Source organism: Terrapene carolina, unplaced genomic scaffold (assembly GCF_002925995.2).
Source record: "Terrapene carolina triunguis isolate 2854851 unplaced genomic scaffold, T_m_triunguis-2.0 Scaffold33891, whole genome shotgun sequence".
Classification (NCBI taxonomy): Eukaryota; Metazoa; Chordata; order Testudines; family Emydidae; genus Terrapene; species Terrapene triunguis.
The window spans coordinates 13,800,047-13,810,674 of NW_020698242.1; the positions used below are offsets into that span (position 1 = coordinate 13,800,047).

General features: G+C 55.6%; 1 protein-coding gene across 1 annotated transcript in view; it reads left to right on the plus strand.

Annotated features, from left to right (window-relative positions):
• LOC112118532 (protein spire homolog 2) overlaps positions 1–10,628 on the plus strand; it is a 39,268-nt gene that overhangs the window by 23,967 nt on the left and 4,673 nt on the right. The window contains exons 5-10 of the mRNA XM_024216894.1: positions 1,015–1,179; positions 3,049–3,135; positions 4,539–4,662; positions 5,482–5,651; positions 8,747–8,921; positions 9,997–10,139. Coding sequence (XP_024072662.1) covers positions 1,015–1,179; positions 3,049–3,135; positions 4,539–4,662; positions 5,482–5,651; positions 8,747–8,921; positions 9,997–10,139 — 864 coding nt within the window. The remainder of the gene's footprint in view (positions 1–1,014; positions 1,180–3,048; positions 3,136–4,538; positions 4,663–5,481; positions 5,652–8,746; positions 8,922–9,996; positions 10,140–10,628) is intronic.

Below are 10,628 nucleotides of genomic sequence, written 5' to 3' on the forward strand. Positions count from 1 at the left end.
CTGGCCTGATGGTGCGTGAGGGAGAGCATCATGAAAATGGGGGAGCCTTTGGGGAGCTCCCCGAGTCCCCCTGGGGACCCCTTCAAGGACTGGATACAGATCCCTGAGAGGCAGAACGATTGCGGCCATTGCGATCACTGGGAGGAGCGCAGAGAGTGTTGGGAACACGGAGGGGAGTGTGGGAGTGAGGTGCACTGGACAGGTCATAGCTAGAGAATGGGGCACTGACCCTGCCTCCTCAGCATCAGGGTCATGATCCAGAGCCTTCCCCCCGCACCCCCTGGAGAGCTGGGAAGGGAATGGACACCTTTGCAATACAGACACTGCCCTCTCACCTGAGCCTGCCCAGCAGGGAAAGCCACACTAGCCAGCCCGTTGGATTTGGCATGGACCAGGACGTGGGTGGTCAGGCCCAGTGGTCGGAGCAGCGGCGCTCAGAGCCAGTGTTAGGAATCAGGAGCCCAGTGAAGGGCTCAGGAACCAGGAGGAGGGCTGGAACAGGCTGGAGCAAGGCAAACGCAGGAGAGATCGCCACTGCGGGCGAGTGTGTTGAGCAGCCATTGGCCAAGTGCTGCTGCTGGGCTTAGGAGCGGCCCTGGCAATGCTGCTCGGCCAGGCAGGCCATCTGGCCAGTTTTGGCTGTGGTTGTCAGCTAATCCCAGGCCCGGCTGCAGGCCCTCGTTCCTGACAGGCTTCTGGGCATAGTCACATGCTCTAGACTGGAAGCCACTTGCCACCCCCATCGGAGTTAGAGATGGGAAGGGCAGTGGGAGGTGACCCCGTCCATCTCCCTGCCAGTGCAGAATTGTTCCTCACACCAGGGCTAAGCATGCTGCCATCCACCCGCCAGGTCAAGCCCCAGTGGCGGGGGGAGCACACACAGCCCCCGCTGGGTTCCGTTCACAGGGCTCATGTCCCATGGTTAGCTGGGGCTCCCTTCCCCCATGAGGAAACCTGTGATGCCGCGGGCTCATCTCCTCGGTAAGGGGCAGTTGCCCATTGTGTCTGTTCCAGGCCCGGCTGTGGGTGCAGCTGATGCGGGAGCTACGCGACGGTGTGAAGCTGAAGAAAGTCCAGGAGAAGCAGTACAACCCCCTGCCCACCGAGTACCAGCTGACGCCCTTTGAAATGCTGATGCAGGACATCCGAGCACGCAACTACAAGCTTCGCAAAGTCATGGTGAGCACAGTCATACCCAAGGGGCCTGAGCCACGGCCAGGGGGTGACTGCCATGGAGTGCAAGGGTCCTAGTGACACACCATCTGCCTTTGGGCTGGAGCCCCCCCACCTCCACCTCCTGGACCAGCTGATGCTGAAGGCCTAGCTCATCGTAGGGCTCACGCTGCTGCTGGGACACCCCTCACTGGGCATTTCAGAGCCACCCCCAGGGTAATACATGCCCCTCCACAGACCAACTCACCCTAGTGCCTCCGCAGAGCCGAGAATCCTAGGACTGGAAGGGAGTTCGAGAGGTCTGTGCTGGGTTCCCCCCAGAGTGCCACCCAGAACTGGGGTACCACTGAGCCCCCTGACCCACCAGCCTGGGCTCCCTCTCACACTGTACTGCTGTGACAAGCTGCAGTGCCCTCCAGCCTGCACTTTCACCAGCATTCACACAGGTAGGGACACACCCAGCTGCAGTTACATGCAGGCTCTCTAACCACCAGCATCCCAGCCTGGGATCCAGAGCAGTACGTCCTGCCCTGGTCAAATCTGGCCAGTATATGGGTTTAATACCAGGTCCACCTCCCCCTCAATGTGAAGAGAACAATGCACACTTGTGGCAACCAAGCCGAGATTTCCCCAAAGCACTCCAGTCACAGCTCACTGGTTTAGATTAAAACAAAAACAAGTTTAACAACTACGAAAGATGGATTTTAAATGATTATAAGTGATAGCAAACAGATCAAAGCAGATTACCTAGCAAATAAACAAAAAATGCAAACTAAGCTTAATATACTAGTGAGATTGGACATGTCCTTGTAGAGTCACAGCAGCCATCACTCACAGGCTGTCTGGAGTGTTCTCAGGGAGGCTCATCACCAGGTGGGAGATAAGCTTCTCCTAAGGCCTATTGTTCTCCCTAATGACTCACTGCCCTGAATAGGCCCTTCCCCACCAGGTACACATCCTGTCTAGGAGGCGTTACCAGGTGTAACTAGATTTGAAGTACAGATACATAGTCAGTATTTATAACTTCAGATACAAATGACACATGCATACAAAGAGGATAATCATATTCAGCAAATCATAACTTTTCCAATGACACCTCACATGACTTATCATGCATAAAATATATCATAATATGCTATAATCATATCATAATAGCACTATGAAGAATATGGGGTGCAGTGTCACAAGGTCATCTAGTCCAGTCCCCTGCACTGAGGCAGGACCATCCCTGACAGGTGTTTGTCTAACCTGCTCTTAAAAATCTCCAACCATGGAGATTCCACAACCTCCCTAGGCAATTCATTCCAGTGCTTAACCACCCTGACAGTTAGGAAGTTTTTCCCTAATGTCCAACCTGAGCCACCCTTGCTGCAATTTAAGCCCCTTGCTTCTTGTCCCATCCTCAGAGGTTAAGGAGAGCAATTTTTCTCCTTCTCCTTGTAAATACCTTTTATGTACTTCAAACCTGTTATCATGTCCCCTCTCAGTCTTCTCTTCTCCAGACTAAACAAACCCAGTTTTTTCAATCTTCCCTCATAGGTCATGTTTTCTAGCCCTTTAATCATTTTTGTTGCTCTTCTCTGGACTTTCTCCCATTTGTCCACATCTTTCCTGAAACGTGGCGCCCAGAACTGGACACAATACTCCAGCTGAGGCCTAATCAGCGTAGAGTAAAGCGGAAGAATTACTTCTTGTGTCCTGCTAATACATCCCAGAACAATGTCCTTTTTTTGCAACAGTGTTACTCATATTTAGCTTGTGATCCCCTCTGGCCCCCAGATCCCTTTCCGCAGTAGTCCTTCCTAGGCAGTCATTTCCTGTTTTGTAGAGTCATTAACTCTCCCTCCTCTGTCTGCCCATCCCTCTCCCCACCAGGTGGATGGTGACATCCCCCCCAGGGTGAAGAAAGATGCCCATGAATGCATTCTGGATTTTATACGGTCACGGCCGCCACTGAAACAGGTAACGTCCGGGTGAACTCTAGTGCCCGGGCTGCGGGTTTCTGACTGACCAAGCGCTCAGGGGCACGTGAGAATCCTCGGGAGGAAATCGGTTCTAAATCACTGACTCAGTGAAAGAGCCTCCCTACCGAAGGGAGAGGTTGGCGCACTGTCTGGATTTTCTAGTGTCAGGAGCACTGCTCCAGTGTCCCCTTGTTACCCAGGGTTATCAGACCCCAACAGGCGGTGTAAGGAATAAATCAACGGGAACTCAGCGATTCTGTCTGACCAAGGAGAAATGCAAGTCAGCGTGCTTTTGTCTAACACTGCCGTTTATTAGATTTAAGTACACACAGATATAAGCAATAGGTCTAGAACATCCCAGATATTTACCTATATTCTGAGACGGTATTGAGTAATCAGTCACAGATCAGCGCTGGCCAAACGCCTTCCTGCTGGACTGCTCTCAAATACCCTGTATTATCTGAACTTTTTATAACTAACTTCTACTAAACACATAGTAGGGGTCATTATAATCTAAGTCATCACTTTTCCTAACTTTCAATAAACATTTACTATCAGAGGCATCTAGACTCAAGGCTGTCCATCCACATATCTTTGTTTCACTCTCTGTTATTTACTTTTTCTTCCCCTCCTCCCATACTGATTAGCAAAACTGCCAGTAGCTATGACCTTGCTTCTGAAAGCCTGTCTCCAAGTTAACCCTTAACTATGTGGTGTTCTAGTTCGTTAATTCATAGTGGCTGAGTGCACATAATATGGTTGCAATTACCTTGATCACATTCTGGGGTATATGCTCCCCTCAAATCCAGCGCAACGCCCTTGTCCCGTGCAGTGTCCCAGCACTGGAGACTGCTCTCCTCTCCGCTTCCAGGGGCACTTTCCCCTTTTCCTGGCACTTGCCTAGTGAGGAGGACCGGATGTGAGGGCCCTGCCTGCTGCCGGCTGGGGCTGCGGAGAGAGGCTCAGCTGGGACCCTGCTGGCATGAGCTAGTGGCGCTCTTCCTTCAGCAGAACGCCTGGAGTAACACTGTGCCCTCGCGGCTGGCTCCAGGGGCAGCAGCATCGGCTTTGGGACCGAGAACCCCAGCGCTCTCTGTGGGCCCCGTTGTGATCTCTGCTCCTGGGGGGGCCAAGCACATTACACGGGGCGATAGCGCAGTCATGGCTACTCCCCTGTCCAACATGAACAGGTAGCCTGGGGAGACGGCAGGTCTCAGGCCAACAGTGCCACGCTGTCCTTGCAAAAACAGGAGTGGCAGCCATGTGACCGCTGTAAGGGAAGCGAGGGGCTGCCCGGGGGCTCCTTGGTTGGGGAAGTTTGGGCAGCCCAGGTTCACAGCTGCCCAGTGCAGCGTCTCTGTGCTAAGCGGCCTGTTTCGTCTGCTCCTGCCCCTGCTGCAGGCGTCCGAGAGGCGGCTGCGCCCCATGCCCCAGAAGCAGAGAACGCTCCACGAGAAGATTCTGGAAGAAATCAAACAAGAGAGAAAACTTCGCCCAGTCGAGACGCGCCGCCAGGGTCAGAAAGGTACCGTCCCAGCCTGCTCCAGTGGGGAGTCACGTAGCTGCGAGGCTCCATCCAGCATCCCCGGCCTTGCCTCAGCATGTGGAACTTGTGGGCACCCCCGAAACGCTGGCTCATCTGGGAGAGTCCTGAGGGGGGATGCAGGGCGCTCCCAAAGCTGCCAGCGAAGAGAAATCATAGGCTCTCGGGGAGCAGCTCCAGCCCTAACCCCCAGAGGGTGCTGTTGAAACGTGACCCATTCCAGATGTTCTGTACAAAACCAAATGCCAGATTAACAGTGCCCAGCACTGGCTGCCAGCAGGGTTTGAACCCAGGACATTCCCAGAGCCCCCAGCCCGCTCCGCTCCCCTCTCCCCTAGGCAGCGTGCGCGGCTCCTCCCTCCCACCTCCCCGTGCAGCGAGCTCTGTGCTCGGGAGGAAACTCAGAGGCCACGACTGCCCCAGTTTGAGGGGAAGGCATGACGGGCAGCTCTACCCCAAAGGTCAATTCCTTCCCGCTGCCTGCTGAGACGTAGCCATCCAGCATTGGGCTGGCCCTCTAGGCCCCATTCGCTGCATGAGTCCAGGTCTTGTGTGGGGCGCTAGCGCCCATCAGCACTGGCCCCCAGCCCCATGGCTGGGGTGAGGAGTTCCCTGTACTGTGCTCTGTCATACTCACTTCCCTCCCATATGGGCTCAGGGGGCAGTTTGAAACTGCAGCCCCCTCTAAGGTATCCCTAGGCCACAGGGAAGCCCACCCCTCTAGGTGGATACCATCCCCCCATCGTCCTACCAGCCCTGCCCTGAGCACCTATGTAGTCTCTCCCCTCTCCTGCCTTGCAGGTTTTGGCTCCCTGCCCTGCATCCTTAATGCCTGCTCCAGCGACGTGAAGTCAACCTCCTGCATCAACCTCTCTGTACCTGACTCAAGCACCCCCGCCCAGCGCCTGCGGCCAAGGGTTCTGCTCAAGGCTCCGACGCTGGCCGAGATGGAGGAGATGAATATCTCCGAAGTAAGTGCTGGTTTTGTCTGTGGTCACTGGTGGGAGGGTGCTCAGGACTGCTGGTATCGGTGTCATCTGGGACAGCGAGGGGATGGCTGGCAGGGAGACACAGCCCTTGACATGAGTGCAGCAGCATGGCAGAGGGGCTCTGTGTCTGAAAGCCAAGTGCCCTGTGTCGCTTTGCTGGGCAGAGCTCACCTTCAAGCCTGCCATGTGACCCTTCTTGATGTCAATGGCACGGCCCTGCCCCCAGTACGTCAGGAGTTCTTCTGTTGGCTTTGGCGGGAGCAAGAGAGGGCTCTACAAGACTGGCTGGGCCAGGGTCAGGAATTGTTTACGGTAAGGGGGGGCAGTCTCTGCCTGACCCCTGGCAGCCCGGAGGGCATGCCCTGCCTTAGCTCCCCCTGAGTGGGGCCGCAATGGGTTCATGCGGAGAGCCCAAGGCAAGGAGAAGCCCCCCCCACACTAATAAATAGCATGTGGCCTTCTACTAGAGCTTCAGGCCAGCAGAAAGCTTCTAAGGCCTTCACCACAGGGCCCTGGGTCAGCTCCCAAACTTAAAGTTCACAGACACTCTTTGGGTAAACTGGTTTCCCAGACACTGAGGAAAAAACATCCCCCACTGCTACCTGCATGACTTCTGCTCAACTTCCTCTTCCTGTTTCTATAGCCCATCTCTAGGGTGGGGTAGGGCCTCCTTCATTACCCCCTACGCTAGCCCAGTGGTAGGCTTCAGCCTGTCCCTCAAAGGGGTAGTACTCCCATCCCGAGGGCGATGCCTTTCACTTCCAGGTCACCACTTCAAATCCAGCCCAGGACAATAGGGATTACAAGCTGTTGCTTTCTGCTGGTTGGGAACAGCCTGGGTATTGGTCTCTGGCCATCCCACAAAAACAACTAGCAGAGCTGGCCTCATTAGCAGTGCCAGCACAGAAGACCTCATGGTTGGCTGGACGGGGGGTGTGTGGGAGCTTGCGCTGAGGCCACACGGCTGGAACTCCAGTGCATCTTGCCAGCACTAAATTCTTTATTCAAAAATATGAAGCAACGGCCCCAGGCTCCCAGCTGGGTGGGAGATCAGGCTCTCAGCCTCTCTGGGGCTTTTGTTGTGTTGCCTCCTTTCTTGGACTGACTGACCAGTAAAGAGTTTGTGTTGGTGTTGTGGTGGCACAATAAAAATGGCAAAAAGTTCAAAATACAAAGTAGGGAGATAAAAGAGAGATATCTAAGTCAATACAGGAAAAGAATATCAAAAGGGCTTAGGTAGGCATCATATAGCTGGTCAGTAGTCTCGGCATCAGCAGTGTGGGGTCTGGAAAGTTCTCCTGATAGGCCAGCGCAAGAGGAGCTGCCATTCTTAGGGGTGTGGTGCCCTCAACTGCATCACAGAGGGCTGTCCCTGAGTCCCCAGGTGTGGCCATTTATCGCACCCTCACCACCCCCCTCTGAAACAGTGGAGCTTGTCCCAGAGGCAGCGTGGCAGCCTGAAGCCAGGCACTCTCTCACCAAGCTGAGTGAGGAAGGAGTTTCCTATAGAGGAGCAGCTTGTTCCCATTCCTCCATAGAAGTGGTCGGTAACGTGGCTCTGCTGATGAGATGGTGGCGAGGCGCTTCCATGTGTCTTTGACAAGTGCTGGGAGGTGGAATATGAGAGAGGGCTGGTAGCCTTTGGCTACTGTTGGTCTCATGGCTTGATTCAGCAGTGTTTGACAATGCAAGTTGAGCATGCAAGTTTATGTAGGAGGACATTTCTGCTCTTAATCTTCTGAGCTACCTTGGTGAGGTGATCCTTGTAGGTCCGTGTGCGGATTGTGCAAGGGTAGAGTTACTCCAAGATATACAGGCTTTGGATCATGTGTTAGTCATTCTCCATTCAAGAAAGGGTCGAGTTCTCATGACGCCTTGAGGTGATGGAGACAAAAGCATGATACCACACGGTCTTTGACATACTGGGCTTAAGTCTCCACTTCTTGCAATCGCCACTGACGGCTGCCGTGTGTTAGTTCAGTCTTTCTGTAGTCTCTGTCTCTTGGAATCAGGCAGATGTCATCTGCATTCTTGAATTACCTTGAAATTGTTGCAGGCAGATAATCCATAAATATGATGAAAAAGGTTGGAGCAAGAACAGATAGATCCCTGAGGGAGTCCATTCTTCTGGGTCCGGAATGTGCTCAGTTTTTTGCCTAGTATCACTTGGAATTGTCCGTGCTGAAGCATCATTTCCGTAGCCAGAACAACCCATGGAGGTAAAATCTTGATCAGGCCAGCGTGCCAGACGGTATCATATGTTGCTGTCAAGTTGAGAACCTCTGTCCCTGTCTTCTCCTCCTGCTGGAAACCATCTCCTATAGAGGTGGTAAGAGCAAGAACTTGGTCACAAATGCTCCTACTAGGTCTGAAGTCTGCCTGGTCATCACCCAGAGCCGCCTCTACTGTGAGCATCCTTCTCCCAGAATTAGTTACTCCGGAAGTCTGTAAACATGGCTCAGAAGTGATCTTGGATGGTAGCTAGCTGGAAGGGGTTTCCTGGCTCTGGTGTAGCTGTCGCCCTGGCTTTCCACCGTATCTTAGGCATCTTGTCCAGTTGGATGTCACAGGATATGAGAGTAGACAGCAATTTGATGCTCTTTTTACCAAGGTGTAGTAGCATTTCTGGAGAGACCTTGTCAAGGCAACCTGCTTCCCTGTGGCTCTGTGCTCTCTCTGCTTCCTTGCTGTGGGCGTCCATGGCAGTTACAGAGCGGCGCTCCGTTTTCTGAGCTCTTTGTCTTTTTGCTCGCTTTACCTGGACAGGGCTATAAGGAAGCAGCTGATGGTGAGTGATGGGAAGGGGAAAGGACAGCCCTGATGATGGATGGGATCTGTGCAGCCATCTCTCCAGTACCATTTTCCCAGGGGATGCATTGCACCACCCAAGATGCCCTCTCCATGGGCTCTCTGGGCACAGTAGGGTGTTGACGCTGCTCACAGTGGGTGCAGAGGGCACCAGCCAGGCTGGGTCAGGGACCTGGCACTCCAGAAAGCTGCCCATTGGCAGCTGCAGGACAGGGGCACTTTTACAGCCCAGGGCCTGCATGTTCATGTTGCTCTGTATGCCTTTGCAGGAGGAGGAGTCTCCAAGCGCTGAGATGGGGAGGGAGCCTGGCTTAGGGCTCCCCCTGAAGCGTGATCGTTCCTTCTCTGAACAGGACCTGGCCCAGTTCCAGAGCGAGAGGGGCACCAGCCAGCCCGATTCAGGGTATCTGGCACCACGGGAGTCTGAGCCAAGACCCCGCTCAGGTAGCATGAATACTGCACGGATCAGCATGGAAACCAAGGGCAAGTTCCTCCTACCTTCCCTTCCCTTCCCCTCCCCAGCTGATACAGCCTCCCTGTCCCCCCCCCCCCCCGCCCCCTTCTGGAACTGCACCTGTCTAGAGCAGCTGTCTCCGGAGGCACTGGGGATTGCACCTGCAAAGGGGACACAGGTGCGATCCCAGCTCAGGCCACCGTTCCCCCCTCCCCCGCTAATGGAAGGTGCCCCCCCTTAGGAGACTTTGCAGCGGGGTGCCAGGCTCCAGTCAAAGTCCGGGTTTGGGGACCAGCCCTCGTTCGTATTGGCTTGCCAGGAGCTCCTTTGCATCTCAGCTGCACAATGTAGAACCCTTCAGTGGTGCTGGAACACTTCTTATAGTGGGGGAGCTGCGCCCCCCCCCTTACCCTGTCCGCGCCCCTCGCTGCCCCCTAGAGCCGGGGCCAGGAGCAGGGTCACGGGTCCAGGAGGGGGGGGACGCGGCAAGGGGACCGAGGCTGGGGCCACAACTGGCGATGGGCGGGGAGCCCCAGGCGCAAGGCGGCAGCTGGGACCTCGGGCACGGAGGCAGCAGCTGGGACCCCGGGAGCGGGGCCAGGAGTAGAGCCCCTGTAAATCCTAGGGGTGCTGCAGCAGCCCCCGCACCCTTAGTTCCTGCACCTGTGGAACCCTTTGCTGGTTAGCAATGCCCAGAGTCTTCTGCCCTCTGTGGATGTTGTAGCGCAGCACTGGGCCCCTGCAGGACACCCCAAAACCACCGTCAGGGTTCTCCCTTCTCCCTAAGCTCTGCACCTCTAGAGGACACCTTGTGGCACACAGCCTTTGGCTCTGGCCCTGTTCTGTGTCACTCCCGCATCCGGCTCTGTCCCAGCAAGAAGTGCAGTTGTTGGAGCCCATTCCCCACGCTGGCCACTGCCAGACCCTGTACAGCCTCCTTCCCACCGGGCCCCTCTTGGTCCTGGTCCCGGGCCGGAGGGTTCCCAGCCTCCCTCTCGGCTGATGATCAGGGAGGAGCAGAGCTCAGCAGGACTGACTCTGGCTGCCTGCGTTATTCTCGTCCAGGTTCGTTCCCAGCCAGTTACCACCAGATCCCACCTAGCGCTGGTCCACTCACGGCCGACTGCGGCTCTCTCGGGGCTGTGGAGGAAAGGTCAGAGGGCAGCTCCAGCTCCACCCCAGACAGCAGCTCCAAGCATCTGTGGCTGGTAAGTGTCCGATTTGCATACGTCCGAGCTGTCCGGCGCTAGAGCCCTGAGCCGTGCTGACCAGGTCCCCCAGTATGTCAGCGAGACGCCCCTTCACAGCCAGAAAACGGCCGACTCCTGATTCAATAACGTTGGCTCCCCCGGGGGGGCAGCCAGGCCAGACCGGATTGCACCAGGTTGCCGTGGGGCTCGTGGGCTGGGGCTCAGGCTGCTGCTGGTGGAGGGACACCTGTGAGTGGAGGAGGATGGTCAGGCTGCTGGGGCCGGGGGCAGATCCCCCTGAAATTAATTGGACAATGTTGGTCAGTTTGCCCTGAGCTCTGGCCTGGCGTGGCTTAGTCTCTACTTGCAACATTCTTGAAGGAGGGTGAAGCTCGGAGTGGAACAGCAGGGGGCTGCGGGTCGGGATTGAGGGGCATCAGCAGAGCTGTGGGTGGGGCAAGCCAAGGCTGGAGTAGTGGGGGCTGTGGGTCGGGATTGAGGGGCATC